This window comes from Henckelia pumila, chromosome 2 (assembly GCF_033568475.1).
Source record: "Henckelia pumila isolate YLH828 chromosome 2, ASM3356847v2, whole genome shotgun sequence".
In the NCBI taxonomy this organism is placed as follows: domain Eukaryota; kingdom Viridiplantae; phylum Streptophyta; class Magnoliopsida; order Lamiales; family Gesneriaceae; genus Henckelia; species Henckelia pumila.
The window spans coordinates 185110565-185131770 of record NC_133121.1 but is presented as its reverse complement, the minus strand read 5'-3'; the positions used below and the strand labels follow the sequence as shown (position 1 = coordinate 185131770).

Genomic DNA, 21206 nt, shown 5'->3' with positions numbered 1-21206 from the left:
CGCACCAGCCGCCGCCGTTAGCCATCGTTCGCCGCCGCCGATCGTCGCCGAAGTTTAGGGGGTTGTGGTTTCGGTTGATTAGACCTCTAATTCGAATATTTGAGGTAGATTTAGAGATTAGTGTTTCAAATTTTGGGAATATTGATTCAATTGACTTCCGATAATTGATATTTGATTTATTATTGGTTGTAGGTACTAAATTGGAGTCGATTGAAGGTATTTGATATTTTTCAGAATTTATTTGGGATTAATTTCGAATTTCCAGATTTTTAATATTGGGGATTTTCGAATTTAAGTGTTGATTAGTCAGTATTTGAGTGTTTAGATGCTCTAGAAAATTTAAATGCACATTTTCGAAATTTTTAGGAATTTTCTGGGAAAATTCGGAATCTGAATATGTTGGTATTTCGACTTTTAGAGTCGTTTATTAGATAGTTGGTCATTGATAGGATGATTTAATATGAAATATGGATAATTGGAAATGTTAGTTTGATTTTTAGATTTAGTTTTAATAATATTCAGATTTGTAAGCGGAAATAGGAATTGATGTGAAATAAATGGTTTTTCACAGGATTGGAGTATTCGAATATTACTTGAGATATTCTGTGGTAAATTAAGTGTTGGTTGAGGTACGTATGAGCTATTTATATTACGACGCCTATAATGGCATGTAATGATATTAAGCATTTTTTTTAACGTGCTTTAGGTGCTTATGTGGATTATATGATTGCATTCACTCATTTATAATTTTTCATAGCACGTTGAGCCTTGAGTCCTTTGATTGCTATTGATATTGATATCTTGAGATGTATGGAGTCATCATGGAGCGAGTGACATTATTTAGTGCACTCCTGAGATAGCATGAGGCACGGACAGGTAGCTCCTGTCGCCCTCCGATGCTATGTACGACACTCCTGATGACAGCATGAGGCTGGACTGGTCGCTCCTGTTACCCTCCGATGCTACGTGTATGGATTATGATGATTCGAGGTCTGCTGCGTTCTTGGAACGGGTGGCCACTGAGATTATTGTGATACGTTTCGTTTGGACTCCATTTGGTATTCCTTATTTTATTGATACCTGTCACGCATTACATTGCATTTCATTGCATTGTACTTGATTTTATTCATGTCAGTTATATTTGTCGTAATTTTTCTAGTTCGTCGTACTGGGGTCCGACCCCTGTTTTCTTTTTATGCTGTGGTTGTTTGTGATTCCATATCAGGTTATCCAGGGGGATTTGACGCATCTGGTGGAGCGTCATCTAGTGGTACCCAGTGAGTCGAGCGTGGTGTCGAGTTCCCAGTTATATGTATATATATCAGTTTAGCGAGTTTTATATTTGTCGGGGTGATGCCCTGTGTACCTGTATCGATAGTTTTGGACTTTGTTTTGGATTTTTATTTGTGTGATCGACCTTGCCGGCTCTACATGTGTTTAGTCCTGGCCAGTGCGGCTATAGGTGTGTAAATTGGTGTTGTGTCTCTATTTTTGAGTATATATTGTTGGTTGTGTTGTACAGGTTTTTGGGATGTCCTATTTACGAATAGGTCATGCTGAATTTTCTGTAGGCCCAAAATGCAAATTTTTAACTCGTTTTCGCTGTTTACATTAATTAATCCTGGTTGTTTGATCATTAAATATTAAATCAGGACACGGGCCCTTTCATTTGGTATCAGAGCGTATACTGGGATATGCTCGAATTAGAGTTTAGGACACTCGAGTTTAGACACTAAAAAAATTGTTGAGTATGTGTGTGACTACTTGTTTTTACGTGACTTGCTTGTTGTGTTTATTATTTGAACTTATCTGATAGAACCAGTAGTTCTTGGCTTTAGAACTTTGTTTATGAATTCGTATTAGAACTCTGAGTTTCTATCATAGTTTTATGTTCGTTAAGATATTTCTGCCTATATTTAAATTCTTGTGTCTTGTAGAATGGCACCGGGAGGAAGAGGTAGAAAAGGAAAGGAAGTTGTAGAAGAGTCTGCAGCAGAGAATATTAGAAATCTTGATGATATTGTCAGGGGAGGACGTGGTCGACCAGCTGTTCAGCCTCCGAAGAATGTGGAATTAGAGGTGGAACAACAGCCACGGGTAAATCCTGACAAGGGAAAAGCGGTTCAGGCTGAGGTTGATCCAGTGGCCCAATTGACTGAGAAAATGGGAGGAATACGATTAATAATTTCTCAATTTCAGGAGTTGCGTCCTCAAAAGTTCTTTGGCAATGAAGGAAGTGAGAAAGCTGCTAGTTGGTTGAAAAGTCTCAACAATATGTTTAATGGACTAGAATATCCTGATGAAATTCGACTGAAGTTAGTTCCTTTTCAACTTAAATACCGTGCGCAACTTTGGTGGGAAAAGACGACAGAAACACTTTCTGATTCTGGTGAAAAGATTACATGGGAAGTCTTTCGTACTCAATTTGCACAGGAATATGCACCACCATCTTATTATTCTGCTAAAGAAGATGAATTTAATCTGTTGGTGCAAGGAAATAAATCTGTTGTTGAATATGCTTCTCAGTTTTCTGCTCTTTTGCCTTATGTTCCGCACGTTGCAAAGAATGATCGGTCAAAGCTTTCACATTTTCTAAAGGGGCTTACACGAACGATCCATACTTTGGTGACTACTGGAACTCCATTGACTTATATGAAAGCAGTAGAAAAGGCAAAGAAGATTGAAGCGGGTCTACTCAGGGGTGAACCACAATCAATCCCAGCATCTGTTTCTCAAGGAGCTGGAAGCAGTTTGCAGACACCAATGAGTTTACCTTCATATCAGCCTATTCAATCTTCTTAGCAAGCGAAAAGGCTTTGGTTTAAAGCTAAGGGAAAGCCATTTAAAAAAAAGCCACAGTCTAGTTCCTCCAGTTCCAGTGGTAGTCATGGTGGAAGTTCAGTTGGATCGTCTGGTAGGGTGTATTGTGACAGATGTGGTGGTAATCATTTGAGTGCACATTGTACAGGATTTCCAGGAACTTGTTATACTTGTGGGCAGGCTGGACATTCGTCTCGAGTATGTCCAAATGCTGGAAGACAGCCATTTCAGCCACAACAGTTTGGCCAGTTTCCTGGAAGACCATCGTTCAGGACATATACTCTTGTACCAAAGTTTGCTCCTACATAGCCTTATGTTCCGGTACAACCACCTCAGCAGCATAGGTACTCATCTCCTCAGAGTCAGCAACGTTTTCCAGGGCCACAACAGGCTCAAGTCCATGCTATGACTCAGGATCAGGCACAAGATGCACCTGGGGGAGTTATTGTAGGTATTTGTTATATTTTTTATTATCCTGCACGTATCTTGATAGACAAAGGAGCATCTCATTCATTTTTATCTGTTACATTTGCTGATGAGCATGAGATTGCTTTTACTCCGTTGTTGGATACTGTGTCTATTGCTACTCCTGCTGGTGTTTTCTTGATGTCTAATGAGATAGTTCTTAATTGTGTGATTAGATTTGAGGATAAGATCATGATAACCAATCTAATCAAACTAGTTATGTCTGATTTTGATTGTATTCTGGGTATGGATACACTGATGAATTATAGAGCTACTGTTGATTGTTTTCATGGAATTGTGAGATTTAGACCGTATTATGGCAATAAGTGGAATTTTTATGGTAATGATTCACAATCTCGCATTCCATTAGTATCGGCAATGGAAATGTTTAGATTATTGTCGATAGGAATGAAGGATTTATGATTTATGCTCTTGATGCGACGAAGGAGGAAAAATTGAAAGTTTCAGATATTCCTATCGTCAAGGATTTTTCTGATGTATTTCCTGATGAGATTCCGGGTTTTCCGCCTCAGAGGGAAATAGATCTTAGTATTGAGTTGATACCAGAGACAAGTCCTATTTTTCGAGCCCCATATCGATTAGCTCCAGCATAATTGAAAGAACTTAAGACACAATTGCAAGATTTGCTGGAAAAAGGTTATATTAGACCAAGTGTGTCGCCTTGGGGTACTCCAGTCTTGTTTGTGAAGAAGAAAGATGGAACGATGAGAATGTGCATCGATTATCGGCAATTGAGTCAGGCTACTGTGAAGAATAAGTATCCTTTGCCACGAATTGATGACTTGTTTGATCAGTTGCAGGGTAAATCTGTATATTCTAAAATTGATCTTCGTTCCGGATATCATCAACTTAGAGTTCGAGAGGAAGATGTTCCCAAAACAGCATTTCGAATACGTTACGGACATTATGAATTTTTAGTTGTGCCTTTTGGGCTGACTAATGCTCCAGCGGTTTTTATGGATATAATGAATCGCGTGTTTCGGGAGTTTATAGATCGATTTGTTATCGTTTTCATTGATGACATTTTGATTTATTCTAAGTCAAGGAAGGAGCATAAAGAACATTTGACATTAGTACTTCAGAAACTCAGAACATCACAATTATATGCTAAATTTTTGAAGTGTGAATTTTGGTTGGACAGAGTATTATTTCTAGGACATGTAATATCAGCTCAAGGGGTATCTGTCGATCCTAGTAAAATTGAATCTGTTCTTAATTGGTCTCGACCAACCAATGTTTCTGAGATTCGTAGCTTTTTGGGTTTGGCTTGCTATTACAGGAATTTCATCAAGGGATTTTCCGAAATAGCTAGGCCTATGACTATATTGACGCAAAAAGATCGACGTTTTGTGTGGACTGAGGAATGTGAAGCTAGTTTCCATACTTTGAAAGAAAAACTGACTACGGCTCCAGTACTAGCATTACCTTCAGGCTCAGGTGGCTTTGTTGTTTGTACAGATGCTTCTTTGAATGGACTGGGTTGTGTTTTGATGCAAAATGGACGCGTGATTGCGTATGCATCTCGTCAATTGAAACCACATGAGACTCGGTATCCAGTTCATGATTTAGAATTGGCTGCCATTGTGCATGCATTGAAAATATGGCATCATTATCTGTACGGTGAACAGTTTGTGATTTATTCCGATCATAAGAGTCTGAAATATTTATTCACACAGTTTGATTTGAATATGAGACAACGTCGATGGTTAGAATTGCTTAAGTATTTTGACTGTGATATTCAATACCAGCCAGGAAATGTGAATCAAGTTGCAGATGCTTTGAGCAGAAAAGTTCATACTAAGATGTTAGCATCTTTAACTATTTCTAAAGTTCATGAGCATTTGGGAACTTCAGGATGGACTTATCGAGCTAAAGGTAATCATTTCATAGTTTCATCTATTCAAGTTGAACCACGAATAATTTCGAAAATCAAAGCAGCACAAAAGACTGATCCATATATTCATCACTTGAAAGAATTAACTCCAGCTGGTCAGTCAGGGAAATTCCTTGTTGCTTCTGATGGATGTTTGCGTTATACTGGTAGACTTGTGGTTCGGAATTTGATAGATTTGAAAGAAGATATACTACGAGAAACTCATTGTAGTCGACATAGTATACATCCTGGAATTCGAAAGATGTATCATATTTTGAAAGCCCATTATTGGTGGGAAGGTATGAAGAAAGATATTTCTGACTTTGTGGCTAAGTGTCTGACGTGTCAACAAGTGAAGGCTGAAAGAATGAGACCAGGTGGTATGTTACTTAGTCTTGAAGTACCACAATGGAATTGGGAACACATTACTATGGATTTCGTGACACACCTACCTCGATCTAATCGTGGTTGTGATGCCATTTGGGTTATTGTGGATAGATTGTCTAAATCTGCCCATTTTATTCCATATGATCGTACTTAGACATATACAAAAATGGAAAAAATGTACATTGATCAGATAGTGCGATTACATGGTGTGCCAGTTACTATAGTATCAGACCGTGATCCCAGATTTACTTCTAAGTTTTGGTCTAGTTTGCAATCAGCTTTGGGTTCTAAATTGGCCATGATTACTGCCTATCATCCACAGACAGATGGTCAATCTGAAAGAACTATTCAGACACTCGAAGATTTATTACGAGCTGTTGTGATGGATTTCAGTGGTGGTTGGCAAGAATCTTTAGCTTTGGTGGAATTCTCTTACAATAATAGTTATCAAGTATCTATCGGGATGACACCATTTGAAGCCTTGTATGACAGAAAATGTAGATCTCTGATATGTTGGGAAGAAGTAGGAGAACGACAGTTGTCAGGACCAGAGTTTATTCAAGAGATGAAAAAAAAAGTTGAACTGATCAGGAAAAGAATGAAAGCAGCCCAGGATCGTCAAGCCAGCTATGCTAATAACAGGCGTAGACCTTTAGAATTTCAGGTTGACGATTTTGTTTTCTTGAAAGTATCATCATTTCGTGGTACTATGAGATTTGGGCGTAAAGGGAAATTAGCTCCTCGTTATATCGGTCCGTACGAGATTGTTGAGAAGATTGGTATTTTGGCGTATCATTTGAACTTGCCGCAGAGTTTGTCTGCGATACATGATGTATTTCACGTATCTATGCTGCGAAAGTATGAACCAGATCCTTCTCATATCTTGAGGGCTGATGATGTGGAGTTGGATAGTTCCCTTAGCTATGTTGAGTACCCAGTGCAGATCCTTGATCGGAAAGAAAAGCAACTTAGGAACAAGAAGATTCCTTTGGTTATGGTGGAATGGAGTAGACATGGGAGAGAAGAAGCTACATGGGAATTGGAGTCTAGAATGCGTCAAGAATGGCCTCATTTGTTTGACAATGTTATGAATTATGCCTTGTACTCTGATTTCCCTATGTACTATCAGTGATAGATGTTTGATCCCTTTGTATATAAGTTTGATGTGTGTTTAATTTCGAGGACGAAATCTTGTTTTTAAAGGGGGAGAAATATAAGGACCCGATTTTACTCTATTAATTAATTTGTGTGTTAAAAATATGTATTTATAAATATCGGTTTATAGACGATATTAAAATGCATATTTGATTTATAAATCACACAGGAGTTGAAATAACTCAAACCGGGTCAAGTTTTAACCCCGAATGAATAAAAGAAAACACACATTAAACTAATACATATCCATATACAAATATAATATATATAGCATAATCTCTCTCCTCCATCTTTTTCCACCGCCTCCGCCTCGTCTGTTCTTCTCGATTTCTTTTCAAAATTTTTCTATCGCTTCAAATCTCCGTATCTTCTTCGTTTTTGGCTGGATTTCAAAAATAAATATAGTTTCAGAATCCTCTCGACGAGAGCTATCTTTCCGTACCTATATTTCATATTTTTTTATTGAGATTCCCGGAAACCCGTTGCACCAGCCGCGGCCATTAGCCATCGTTCGCCGCCGCCGATCGTCGCCGGAGTTTAGGGGGTTGTGGTTTCGGTTGATTAGACCTCTAATTCGAATATTTGAGGTAGATTTCGAGATTAGTGTTTCAAATTTTGGGAATATTGATTCAATTGACTTTCGATAATTGATATTTGATTTATTATTGGTTGTAGGTACTAAATTAGAGTCGATTGAAGGTATTTGATATTTTTCAGAATTTATTTGGGATTAATTTCGAATTTTCAGATTTTTAATATTGGGGATTTTTTAATTTAAGTGTTGATTAGTCAGTATTTGAGTGTTTAGATGCTCTAGAAAATTTAAATGCACATTTTTGAAATTTTTAGGAATTTTCTGGGAAAATTCGAAATCTGAATATGTTGGTATTTTGACTTTTAGAGTCTTTTATTCGATAGTTGGTCATTGATAGGATGATTTAATATGAAATATGAATAATTGGAAATGTTAGTTTGATTTTTAGATTTAGTTTTAATAATATTCAGATTTGTAAACGGAAATAGGAATTGATGTGAAATAAATGGTTTTTCACAGGATTGGAGTATTCGAATATTACTTGAGATATTCTGTGATAAATTAAGTGTTGGTTGAAGTACGTATGAGTTGTTTATATTACGATGCCTATAATGACATGTAATGATATTAAGTATTTTTTTTAACGTGCTTTAGGTGCTTATGTGGATTATATGATTGCATTCACTCATTTATAATTTTTCATAGCACGTTGAGCCTTGACTCCTTTGATTGCTATTGATATTGATATCTTGAGATGTATGGAGTCATCATGGAGCGAGTGACATTGTTTAGTGCACTCCTGAGATAGCATGAGGCACGGACAGGTAGCTCCTGTCGCCCTTCGATGCTACGTACGACACTCCTGATGACAGCATGAGGCTGGACGGGTCGCTCCTGTCACCCTCCGATGCTACGTGTATGGATTAGCAGTGATGATTCGAGGTCTGCTATGTTTCTGGCACGGGTGGCCACTGAGATTATTGTGATACGTTTCGTTTGGACTCCATTTGGTATCCCTTATTTTATTGATACATGTCACGCATTACATTGCATTTCATTGCATTGTACTTGATTTTATTCATGTCAGTTATATTTGTCGTAATTTTTCTAGTTTGTCGTACTGGGGTCCGACCCCTGTTTTCTTTTTATGTTGTGGTTGTTTGTGATTCCATATCAGGTTATCCAGGGGGATTTGACGCATATGGTGGAGCATCATCTAGTGGTACCCAGTGAGTCGAGCGTGGTGTCGAGTTCCCAGATATATGTATATATCAGTTTAGCGAGTTTTATATTTGTCGGGGTGATGCCCTGTGTACCTGTATCGATAGTTTTGGACTTTGTTTTGGATTTTTATTTGTGTGATCGACCTTGCCGGCTCTGCATGTGTTTAGTCCTGGCCAGTGCGGCTATAGGTGTGTAAATTGGTGTTGTATCTCTATTTTCGAGTATATATTGTTGGTTGTGTTGTACAGGTTTTTGGGATGTCCTATTTACGAATAAGTCATGCCGAATTTTCTGTAGGCCCAAAACGCAAATTTTTAATTCGTTTTCGCTGTTTACATTAATTAATCCTGGTTGTTTGATCATTAAATATTAAATCAGGACACGGGCCCTTTCATTAGCGCTCACGTCCTAGTTGTTATCTTGGACACCCATTCCACGGGGCAGGTCGCAGGATGGACGGAGCCGGTAGCTCGAGGCAGGACTAGGGAGCCGGAGCTTTTCAGGAGATTTTATACAGCATGATTTGTTTAGCTGACAGTTTATTTTAAGCATTTCAATATGGTTGTATCACTACAGATTTAAGCCTGGATATGTTTTACTAAGCTGATATGTAAATTATGGATTATGTTTTCGCACGTTTTTACTTTGTTTAAGAATTTTGATGTATTAAGTTTAATGCATGCTATTAGTTGCCAGTTGGTAGGTGATTTTATATAGGGTCACTACACTGAGATAACCAATTGAGTATGTATATTTACGTGTTGCATTATTATGTATTGCATTATTATTTGTTATGTGATGCATGTTACTACTGTGCATGATATTTTATGGGGCATTTTCATACCATGTTGGGCTCGTTATCCGTTCAAGATAGCTTGTTGTTTCTGGAGTCGCTCAACCCTAGTATTTTCTTGTACGATCGGATACCGTGTGACACCCACTGGATCGACGGGGCAGCGTGTGCGGTATATCCAGGACGATGATGGTCCAAGATCGGGTTCACTATGTGTGACACCCACTGGATCTTCGGAGCAGCGTGCGCATATTGGAGGCGCCTACGTTCTTAGCATGATAGTCCAGATCTCGATCTCAGTGTGCCAGATCATTCATATTTTTTCTTGCATGCATCATATGAACATGTATACTCATATTTATGTATTGAACGTTAGCGTTCACGTCTCTACTTTTATCTCGAACACTTCATTCGACGGAGTAGGTTTGCAGTGGACCAGGTGTGAGATCAGATGATTAGTCAAAGGACCAAGGCTTGGTAGCAGAGGTCTCCAATGGTTTCTATAAACATTTATTCGGTATTTATTTGAAATTAGATTTGGCTATATATTTATCTGTTATCTGATTTGGGTTATTTAACGGTTGTATTCTGCGGGGTTGGTATTGGGTTTTAGTTTCCGCATTAACTCTGATTCTTTTTTTGTTTAAGCACAAGTACATCCTTAAGTTTCAAATTAATAAATGATCTATGATGGGTCACTACAAAGCAATTAATTCAAGTTCATCACCAAAAAACCACACCAGTAAGATATAATATATGTAATAAACTTTCTATCTTGTGATCATAAATAATGAATTAAAGTAATTGTTTATAGATTTATATTTAATGTTGATGTTATGGATGTCTTTTTTTTTTTTTCCTCACAGACGTCGCAAGATGTTATTGTCAACGTCGTTGACGCATTTAGAGCAACTCATTTCTCGATGTTTGATAAAATATGCGATGAGATGATTCATGTGATATTTGATCTGATGTGTAACAAAAAATATCCGAAATATATAATAATAATAATAATAATAATAATAATAATAATAATAATAATAATTACAACCACTGCTCTATTTTTCATTCATAATAATAATTATCCCTTCGAAATTTGACATCATAAATAATTTTATTTTATGTTATGAAACATAAAAACACAGACATCGCGTAGTTATGAGTCCAACCACCGCCTCACACACCACCCACGGATCTCCCCTCTTCCCTCACGCGCCACGCACACTCGACCAAGGCCATATCGATCCGATGACGTGGACCATCTGCGCCACGTCACCAACATCGAGTTACCCCAGCCACGTGTCCAACTATAAATTTGCGCCCCATTTATCCATCACCTCCGAATTCCTTTTTTCTTGTTACCCCGAAAGAGAGAGAAATCCCCACGCCTCTCTATTTTGCTCCTCCTCTCAGATTTTGTATGGTATAAATACATGGCCGCACCTGGGATTCAGCACGGCAGCGTCTCGGTGATGGCGGTGGCGCCGGCGGCGGCTCCAGTGGATCAGAACGGGCGCTCGGCGGCGGAGCTGGAGGCTTCGTCGCCGATTCGGATTTTCTTGTTCTTCCACAAGGCGATTCGGGCGGAGCTCGACGGCTTGCACCGAGCTGCGATGGCGCTGGCGACGAACAGGAACGATGGCGACATCGGGCAGCTGGTTGAGAAGTGTCATTTCCTCAGGTCGATTTACAAGCACCATTGCAATGCGGAAGACGAGGTTTGTTCCTACTGGTGTGTTTGGTGTTTGTTTTGTTGTGCTTGAATTAGTTGGTGTTTGCGGTTTATCTTGCTTCGATTAGCTGAATTTTTTTGTCGTAGATGGATAGTGTTAGCTGGTTGTCGCGCTTGATTGAGCTGTGTTTTTAGGATGTTAGGTGAGATTTTCTCTAAGTATTCTAACTATTATTGAAGAGAATTTTAGCATTGAAGTGTAGGTATCATTTTGCTTGTTGCTATCTTAGTATATCTCTAGATAATTGAATCAATAACTTGATGTCTCGTATATGGATTAGTGCAATTCATCTGCATTCAGCTGTGTTCATTACTTTCTCCCCGGCACTGATTGATAACACCAGCTGTAGGATCTATGAGCTGGAAAGTTAAATTTTTACGGAAGTTCAATTCATGATTGCATTACCATAAATATTTCCTTGTAAAAACTCAAAAATGGGAATTTAATGCATACGAGTCTCATTTTGTTGTGGTTCTTCGTTGTGTACTTTATTTCAAGAAGCATGGCGGTTATAAGAGAACACATGAGAAAGCATTCTTGAAGCGAAAGTTTTCATCAATGTATGTATCACGCAACTTCCTTGTTGGAAACTATGTTTTGTGGCTATCGCATGTGCATGAATTACTAATCGGAAGGAATATCTCTTGTTTATAAAAATGCTTAATTGCACATGGAAGTATAATGTTTTCATGCCTTCTCTATCTGCTATTCTCTCATCATTTGTGATGATAATTCAGGATGATTTGCTATCAAGATTCTACTTCAGTTAATATGGGTTACTGAACTTCTGTGAGTTTTGATGACTGTGATTTTTGTTTATCGGCTGCAGCACTTGAATGCTATAGTTTTTAGGTTCTTGAACAATTGTTAATTAGTTAGAAGATTGCCAAAAGCTTAAAGCGAATAAACGAAAATCTCAATTAACAAAATGTCAAAATGTTTGCGTTCTAATTAAGCAATATGAGTCGAGGGTTGATCAAAGAAATGCTGAGTCACTTTTTAACAAACTATTTGTAAGGCATTGTTTGCTAATATTTTGTGCCTAGTCCATCTGTTAAGATTGAAAATTCTAGTTGGCTTATAATTTGTGAACTACGGTCACTTCACAGTTCATATTCATACATACATTAATATTGTCCTCTAGATTTATGTTTATGAGTTCACATTAAAATGGTATTTGCCTCTCCAATTTTCTTCTTCTTGGAAGTACCACAAACGTCTTATTCTACAAGTTGGGCAAGATCTTAGCAATGGATTTTAAAATATAACCATTGTAAACTGACTGCACAGAGTATTGTCTAGCTTTCTTATAATTCATGCATTCATATAATTCATTGGTCGCACAAATTATTATCGCTCTTAATTTTCCTAGTCCCAGGCACAATGTTATGAGTTAGCAGGAACCTTATTGCATTCCTTACGGTAATATTTGCCATGACATATGTTATTGTAAAGTAGCAAGTGTAGTTATTTAATGGCCACAAGGTGCTCGCACGCGTAGGAACAAGGTTTAACGTTCAAGCCTTGGTGCACAACTCTTAATGGAACACACACCATGCACGTGAAGATAAAGTTTGAGACTATCATCAATCACACTTTAAATACCAAATCTGTGAATGCAAAGTATTTTCAATGTCATAGTAATTCATTTTTGCTTAAAAATTAATTAACATTTGTTTTATTATTGGTCTATATTTTATAAAGTAAATAATGGCCGATATGAGTGTATTATTTCTTGAAATTTAAAAGTTAGCTTAACTGTAAAAAGTTCATTTAAATGAATGATGGCAGGTTATCTTTCCTGCACTCGATATCCGTGTGAAGAATGTGGCAAGAACTTATTCCCTTGAGCATGAAGGGGAAAGTGTACTTTTTGATCAGTTGTTCGCTTTGCTGGATAAGGAAACCAGAAACGAAGAAAACTACAAGAGAGAGTTGGCTTCTTGTACTGGAGCTCTTCAGACATCGATTAATCAGCACATGTCCAAGGAAGAGGAACAGGTTTAATTCTGAATTTTTTTGTGTCTTATGCGTACTCATAGTAAACGAGTTTATTCAGAAATCTCAGTAAGCACTAAAAAGATCTATATACGGTTCATCTATGCACCACCACTAGGCTAATCGGCCAGTCGTATACCCACATTATCACTATCTTAAAATCAAGCACGGGTCTTTCATGTTTGCCTTTCTTTATTCTATGCAGGAACACATTTTTTAGTTGGAAATTACTTTGTTTCTTGTGATGTGGCAGGTCTTTCCTTTGCTTAACGCAAAGTTCTCATTCAAAGAGCAGGCATCACTAGTCTGGCAATTTTTATGTAGCATTCCTGTAAATATGATGGCGGAATTTTTGCCATGGCTTTCTTCATCAATTTCACCTGACGAGAGACAGGATATGCGCAGGTGCTTGCACAAAATAATACCTGATGAAAAGTTGCTTCAACAGGTTCGGCACTTTGAAAGGATACACAGGCTTAAAAAGTTTCTGACGCTTCTCTGACTTTCGAATTTTTTCCTTGTGAAGATTATATTTAATTGGATGGATGGGGTAAAGCTTAACAGCAAACGGAAACGCTGTGAAGAAGATCATAGACATTCTATCTCAACTGGTCCTCCAACAGAAGACATGCGCTGCATTTGTAAATCTTCCCAGACTTCTGGAAGAGAGAATCTGCTGTCTGATTCTCTTTATCATCCGATAGATGATATATTGCATTGGCACAGGGCCATCCAAAATGAGTTGGATGACATTGCTGAAGCGGCTAGGAGTATAAAGTTAACTGGAGATTTTTCTGATCCACCTTCCTTCAATAGAAGGCTCCAGTTTATAGCTGAAGTCTGCATTTTCCATAGGTTATCTTCAGTCTTTGTTGCTCACCATTTTTTAAAAAATTCTCTTTTTAGTTGTGGTAAGCAATGGCAATGTTTTTCATTAGCAAACTTTCTTAATTTTATTGCTCTAGGTCACAATCTTCCAGTTAAGCTATTTAGTTTAATGACCTAGAAATTGCATTAATGCTTCTAATTTTTTTGCTTTTTTATTGAAGTTGGCTTTTTCAATCAACTTATAAACCGTGGATGGAGGAATTGAAAACATGTTGATCAAAACTTTGTCTTGCCCTTCCTTCTGATAGGCCATGAATGTATTATATATTTAATTGCTTAACATTGATCTGAATTTTTTTTCCCTTTCCGTGCAGCATTGCTGAGGACAGAGTTATTTTCCCTGCCTTGGATGCAGAACTCTCTTTTGTGCAGGAGCATGCAGAAGAAGAGAGTGAATTCGACAAATTCCGATCCCTAATCGAAAATATTGAAAGTGCAGGAGCCAACTCATCTGCTGAACTTTACTCCAGCCTATGCTTGCAAGCTGATCGTATAATGGAGACAATAAAGAAACATTTTCGCAATGAGGAAACTCAGGTGTGATGAAGCATTTGATGTTCCTGTCCTTGTTCATTTCCATATACTGCATTGTCGTATGTGGACCTTATTTAACCAATCAGCCTCCCATGTTCAAAGAACCGACATCTGGTGTGCTACCGCACCACTTGATTTATTGATCTTTTTAAATGTTCCAACTCAAATCAATGCAATCAAAAGCTGAAATATTTAAATGAAACTTCCTTTGTAGGGTTCTAGATATGTACTCTTCTCATATTGTTGTGTTGTAGGTTCTTCCACTTGCGCGGAAGTATTTCAGCTTTGAAAGGCAACGAGAGTTGTTGTATCAGAGTATGTGTGTAATGCCACTGAGACTGATTGAATGCGTCTTACCGTGGCTGATCAGATCATTGAATGAAGAGGAAGCTCGTTGTTTCCTCTACAACATGCATATGGCAGGTCCAGTGTCAGCTTCCTTCTCCTCTATCTTGTGAATTCTTTATTGGTTAACCATCAGTGTAAGTCAAAAAGTGATTCATAGCCTGACCTAATTGTTATTGCAGCTCCAGCATCAGATGCCGCATTGATTACTTTATTCTCTGGTTGGGCATGTAAAGGTTACCCAACAGGCATCTGCCTTTCTTCCTGTGCATCTGGTTATAATTCAACGAAGATTCCTACAGAAATCGAGGAGGATTTAATCAAATCTTGTTGCCAGTGTGCCTGTTCAAGAATTTGTAATGAAACCACACCTTTTGATCGAGCGAGCAAGTGTGAAAAGACAACAAAGCCTGAAAATGCAATTGCTATGGTTGATAGTAATGGTTGCAATCTTTCAGGAACAAGATCGCAAAATGTCTCTCTTGCCAACCAGTCTTGTTGCGTTCCTGGTCTTGGAGTCAATAGCACTAGTTTAGGAATGAATTCCCTTGCCTCGGCAAAATCTCTGCGCTCTTTATCTATTGGTCCTAGTGCTCCTTCTCTCAACTCCAGTCTTTTCAACTGGGAAACTGAAACTTGTTCCTCCGAAGGAGGTGGGCTTACAACACGGCCTATTGATAACATTTTTAAGTTCCACAAGGCCATTCGGAAAGATTTGGAGTTTTTGGATATGGAATCTGGGAAGCTTAGCAACTGTGATGAAACTTATCTTAGGCAATTTAGTGGTAGGTTTCGTCTTTTATGGGGTTTATACAGAGCTCATAGTAATGCAGAGGATGATATCGTGTTCCCAGCCTTGGAATCAAGAGAAACTTTACATAATGTTAGCCACTCATACACATTGGACCACAAGCAGGAAGAAGAATTGTTTGAGGATATTTCATCTGCGCTAGATGAGCTTTCTCAACTTCATGACCATTTGAATTCTAAAAATTTGGCTGAAGATTTGTGTGAGAGACTCTCTGATTCTTCTTCTCTCGGTGATACCTTAAGAAAATACAACGAGCTGGCAACCAAGATTCAGGGCATGTGCAAATCCATTAGAGTTACTTTAGACCATCATGTCATCCGTGAAGAGGTTGAGCTTTGGCCGTTGTTTGACAAACATTTTTCTGTGGAGGAGCAGGACAAACTTGTTGGGCGGATAATTGGCACTACAGGTGCAGAAGTGCTTCAGTCCATGCTGCCATGGGTAACATCTGCTCTTACTCATGAGGAACAAAATAGGATGATGGATACGTTAAAGCACGCGACCAAAAATACTATGTTTAGCCAGTGGCTTAATGAATGGTGGGAAGGAACTCCAGCTACATCTTCACAGTTATCCACATCAGAGATCAGTAACTCGAAAGGTACTGCAGCTTCATCTTCAACGTTATCCACATCAGAGATTAGTAACTCGAAAGGTAATTGTGCTAAATTTATTAGTCCGCTCTTAAATTTTCATTCTTGGTTTACAGTTTTGTTTGTGCTATTGAGATGCACATTTCAAGTACTTTCAACCATTTTCGGTGTTGTTAGCTCACAAGATTTGAATACCATGTCTCAGAATATGAGATGCATGAATCCGTGGACCACAGTGATAATACTTTTAAGCCTGGGTGGAAAGATATATTCCGGATGAATCAAAATGAGCTTGAATCAGAAATCCGGAAAGTCTCTAAGGATTCATCTCTTGATCCAAGAAGAAAAGACTATCTTATTCAAAATTTAATGACCAGGTTCCAATTTCTTGCGGTTTTGACTTCTGTTTTGTTTTCTTAATACGATAACACGTGTTACTCAAATCACAATAACCTTTTCTAGTCAGTGGATAGCTTCTCAGCAAAAAATTTCGCAATCAAGAAGTAGTGAAGCTGAAGATAATGATGATTCTCTTGGGTGTTCCCCGTCATTTCGTGACCCAGATAAACAGATTTTCGGGTGTGAGCATTACAAAAGAAACTGCAAGCTTCGTGCTGCTTGCTGTGGCAAGTTATTTGCATGCAGATTCTGCCACGACAAAGTCAGTGACCATTCAATGGATAGGTAACTCTTGGAAATTGGTTAAATAACGAGGAAAATATATATTTGTTCATGAACATAGATTGATATATTGTTATCTTTCAGGAAGGCCACATCTGAAATGATGTGTAATAATTGCTTAACAATTCAGCCAGTTGGACCAATCTGCACGACACCATCTTGCCATGGGCTATCCATGGCAAAGTACTACTGCAGTAGCTGCCGGTTTTTTGATGATGAAAGGTTAGTGTTTATAAGAATCTTTTCCTACTTGTGGTGCATTATCGCTGCTTTAGTTTCTTTTCATATGGAAGTTTGTTATGGCTCTATCATGGGTAACTAAATTTTTTTAAGGACACTGCTACTGAGAGGGGGGGTTCCGAATGTAGTAGTTAGAGTGCTAGCTTAATCATCTCAGTATATCTTTGCTCTATAATGTTCTAAGCGTTCGTTAATGCTTTTTGTCCAAAACCTGTATTTTTTTGTCTTTATTTGTCCATATGTGATATCACGAATATAAATATATTTACTGTAGAAATTCAGTGATAATGGCAATGATGCTTAAGTTTTATATTTAACCTGTTATTCTCAAATTCATTCTTTTTGCAGGGATGTTTACCATTGTCCTTCATGCAATTTATGCCGTGTCGGTAAAGGACTTGGTATAGATTTCTTTCATTGCATGACCTGCAATTGTTGCCTTGGCATGAAGCTATTGGAGCACAAGTGTTATGAGAGAAGTCTCGAAACCAACTGTCCAATATGCTGTGATTTTTTGTTCACGTCAAGTGCAACAGTGAGGGACCTTCCCTGTGGTCATTATATGCATTCTGCTTGTTTCCAGGTCTTGCCTTGATCTTCTGTACTTGCTTCTTTGGATTCATTCTTGGCATTTGTATTCCATTATGGTAACACTTTCGCTTGTATTTCACATTCCAGGCATATGCTTGCACACATTACATCTGTCCGATCTGCAGCAAGTCTATGGGAGACATGTCGGTAAGAATGAGTTGTTTCTTCAAAATATACTTTTCAATTGCATTATTGTTGATTTGTTGTATGCTTGTAGTATGAGTGGATACTGTCCGACGATCATGTCATTTTGAATGTTGTCTGTCTCTAGAGGAGTAGTTTTTCTCGCCATGTGATGCATGCGTGAATCGATTCCTCAAACTTTGGTCTTGATGTGGATGTGAGTTGAAATTGGTGGTGTTGATTTTTATTCAACCGCATGCTGGCACTCGAAAGGTTTTGATGATAGGAAGTTGGAATCAACCTCTTATATTTATCGGTTTACAAATTTTATATAGTTAATTTAGTCAAGCGCTATTGCTCAGTCTTTCTCAAGTGTCACAAGTCATGTTGATCGTCTCTTCCTTTTCATATGATTTGTAAGTATTGTGTCATCACAATTCACGCCCCATGTTTTGATCTATTCTGTTTGCACCCCGTTTCAAGTCTCTCTGTGAGATAACTGTTATTTATGCATTCGTTTTGGGTCAAGGGTGTAAATGGATCGATTCGGCTGGTGAGCTTTTCAAGTAGACTCGAAAAATATTTTATTTGGATTCGAAATTATCGAATTCAATTCAAACTCGAACATGTTCAAATTATTTTTCGAGCCAAACTTGAGCACAAATTATTTTATTCAAAAGTTTTCGCCAGTTATCGAACCACTCGAACTGTAATAATTTATTAATATAATATAATATAATATTTATTATTTAATAAATATATTTTGAGCTTTTTGATTATTTTTTTTCGAGCAATGTCTTGAATGGTTCACAAACGAGTTCGATTTTTTCGAGCTAAACTTGAACACGAGCTCTAGTTCGAGTGAAAATTTTAAACTATTTGAGCTCAAACTCGAATATATTTAATTTGAGTTTAATATTTTCTTCATTGTTTTTTTCGATTCAATTCATTTATACCCCTACTTTGGTGAAGCAAACTCACAAGTAAATGTTGTCATTCACTGGTTAATAAATTGCTCTCGTGTTCAGTTGGACATTTGATACTTTCGGAGGTATATAAAGAATTGTTTTACTGAGAGAGCTGTTTCACCTCTGCAGGTCTATTTTGGCATGCTCGATGCTTTAATGGCTTCTGAGGTTCTCCCAGAAGAATACAGGAATCGGTGTCAAGTGAGCGTCAAACTCTACCTAAAAAACTCTGTCAACCCTTTTTTTGATAAACAGTCGAGTAAATCAATTTCCTTGTTGCAGGATATATTATGCAACGATTGCAACAGAAAGGGATCAGCGCCCTTTCATTGGTTGTATCACAAGTGTGGTTTCTGCGGATCTTACAATACAAGGGTGATCAAGGTTGAACGAGCGCCTACTTGTTCATTATAGTTGTCACAGAGACAATTCCTGTGTGTACAAATCTCGGCTGGTGCCATGGTATCATGCTCGTCCATGCAGGTGATCATGCTTCTTAGTGAGTTTTGTTGTCAATTTTCTCTTTTCTCATTCTCAAAGAACAATGTATAGCATACTTCAATATGTTTGAGAGCTCCTGTGTTTAGATTTGTTTTTTTGCCAATATTCCTTCCACGTATAGAGATGAAAGTAAGCCGAGGACTACCATGTAAAATTTCATACCATCAAAGGATTTTTTTGACTTTAATATTGATTGATTTATCAATACAACACAAGTGCACACTATAACTGTACTGTATTTTACCAGGTACTGATTGTTATTTGAGTACCATTTTTTAGATCGTTTCTTTTCACAGAACACTTCGGTTTATACATGTCTGATTCTTTAACCCGGTCCTTTTTCTTAAATGCATGTTTGAATCACGTATTTGTTTACATTTTAATGAATTATATGTGCATTGATGTTATTTCCACAAATGTTTCGAGGACTAGGTATAATAAGGGATCCACATGTTTGGCCGAGAAAATAATCATTTTCGAATTATCTCCATTAGCTTATAGTAAATGAATAGAGTTTAAATCTCATGACGTGCATGTGTGCCACTCGGGCTTGATATATTACGCTGTGTTTAGTTATATGTTTTTCAAATGTTCGATCTATTGGGAATATGGCAGTCCTAAATACATGTTGTCTCACAACCTTTTAAAAAAAAGATGCGCCATCTAACTTGTAATATCTGCTTAATTTTCACCTTAGATTTCCTTCAAGTTATTGATCCATTTTTGTTTTGTTTTTCCTTATACAATGGGGTGGGGAATTCTATCTACCTGAACCCACCGGAGTGGGATCTTGGGCTTAACAATTATCACTAGGTCGATGGATTATTGATATCAATTAGGGATGTCAATTTTCTCCAATGGAGAATTTGATATCCGACCTGAATGTAGAAGAATACGGATGAATTTTTGAGCTCGATTAAATAAATGAGTAATTGAGTATGTGGATGGAGACGAATGTAGTACCATCATATCCGTACTCGACCCGAATATCCGATTAAAATATAAATATACAACACTTTAGTGTGCATGATTTTCGTGAGCGATCATTAAAACTCTTTGTAAAAAAAATGAAACACTAAAACCGTGGGTTTTAGAGAGTTTTAGTGGTGGCTCACGAATATCCTGCACATTAAGGTAGGATGCGTGATATCAAAATTATATATATATATATATATATAGAGTAATTTTCAGCTGCCCAACTAAAATTCACTACCGGATTTTAGTTGTTTTTTTTTAAAAAAAATTGTATCACTAAAACCCACTATCGGGTTTTAGTTGTCGGGGATGAGTTGTGCGTCATTGGTTGGACAACTGAAAATTTATATATATATATATATATATATATATATATATATATATATATATGATGAATGCTCAGCTGCCCAATCATGTTTTCTCACTTGGTCCGCGACCACTAAAACCCGGTAGTGGGTTTTAGTGGTTTTTGTTTTTTTGTTTTTGCATCGTGGACCAAGTGAGAAAACATGGTTGGGTAGTTGAAAATTCCTCATATATATATATTATTTATTTTTTTTAAGAATGGTAGTCAGATGAAACGAATAAATTATTAATATAAATAAAATGTTATTTTTTGTAGGATAATGATATTGAAATAAATTATTTATAATATTTTATTATTTTTTATATGATGTTTAATTTGTTATTTTCTATTTTAATAAGTTTTTTTATTGTTTTTTTAATAATTTGGCACATAAGAATAATTTTATCGAAATAATTGAAATTTGAAAAAAAAAATATAATGGTAGTTGGTAACTGGGTATTTGGATAGAGTATAGATATCGGATCTTCCGACGGACATGAAAATGAAGATGAAAGTTGAATAATCGACGAAGATAATGATGAGTATGGAGTGGATACAATAAATGGAGATGATAACGAAAACATTAAATCTTAGTCATATGAGACC

The 21206-nt window shown here is 37.3% G+C and overlaps 1 protein-coding gene across 1 annotated transcript; it reads left to right on the top strand.

Annotated features, from left to right (window-relative positions):
- The first annotated feature begins 10639 nt into the window (after positions 1-10639).
- On the top strand, positions 10640-19513 carry LOC140881475 (zinc finger protein BRUTUS-like). The gene is made up of 14 exons (XM_073286818.1): positions 10640-10991; positions 12798-13007; positions 13258-13452; positions 13531-13859; positions 14207-14429; positions 14681-14849; positions 14954-16237; positions 16381-16552; positions 16638-16859; positions 16941-17078; positions 17445-17679; positions 17775-17834; positions 18908-18979; positions 19061-19513. The coding sequence occupies exons 1-14, from the start codon at positions 10707-10709 to the stop codon at positions 19190-19192; spliced, it is 3726 nt and encodes a 1241-aa protein (XP_073142919.1). The 5' UTR covers positions 10640-10706; the 3' UTR covers positions 19193-19513.
- Positions 19514-21206: the final 1693 nt, after the last annotated feature.

Coding starts and splice junctions, on each gene's coding strand:
- LOC140881475 (XM_073286818.1), top strand. CDS start 10,707: ATGGCCGCACCTGGGATTCAGCACGGCAGCGTCTCGGTGATGGCGGTG. Junction 13,860..14,206: donor GAAGTCTGCATTTTCCATAG/GTTATCTTCAGT, acceptor CTTTCCGTGCAG/CATTGCTGAGGACAGAGTTA. Junction 14,430..14,680: donor TTCGCAATGAGGAAACTCAG/GTGTGATGAAGC, acceptor GTTGTGTTGTAG/GTTCTTCCACTTGCGCGGAA.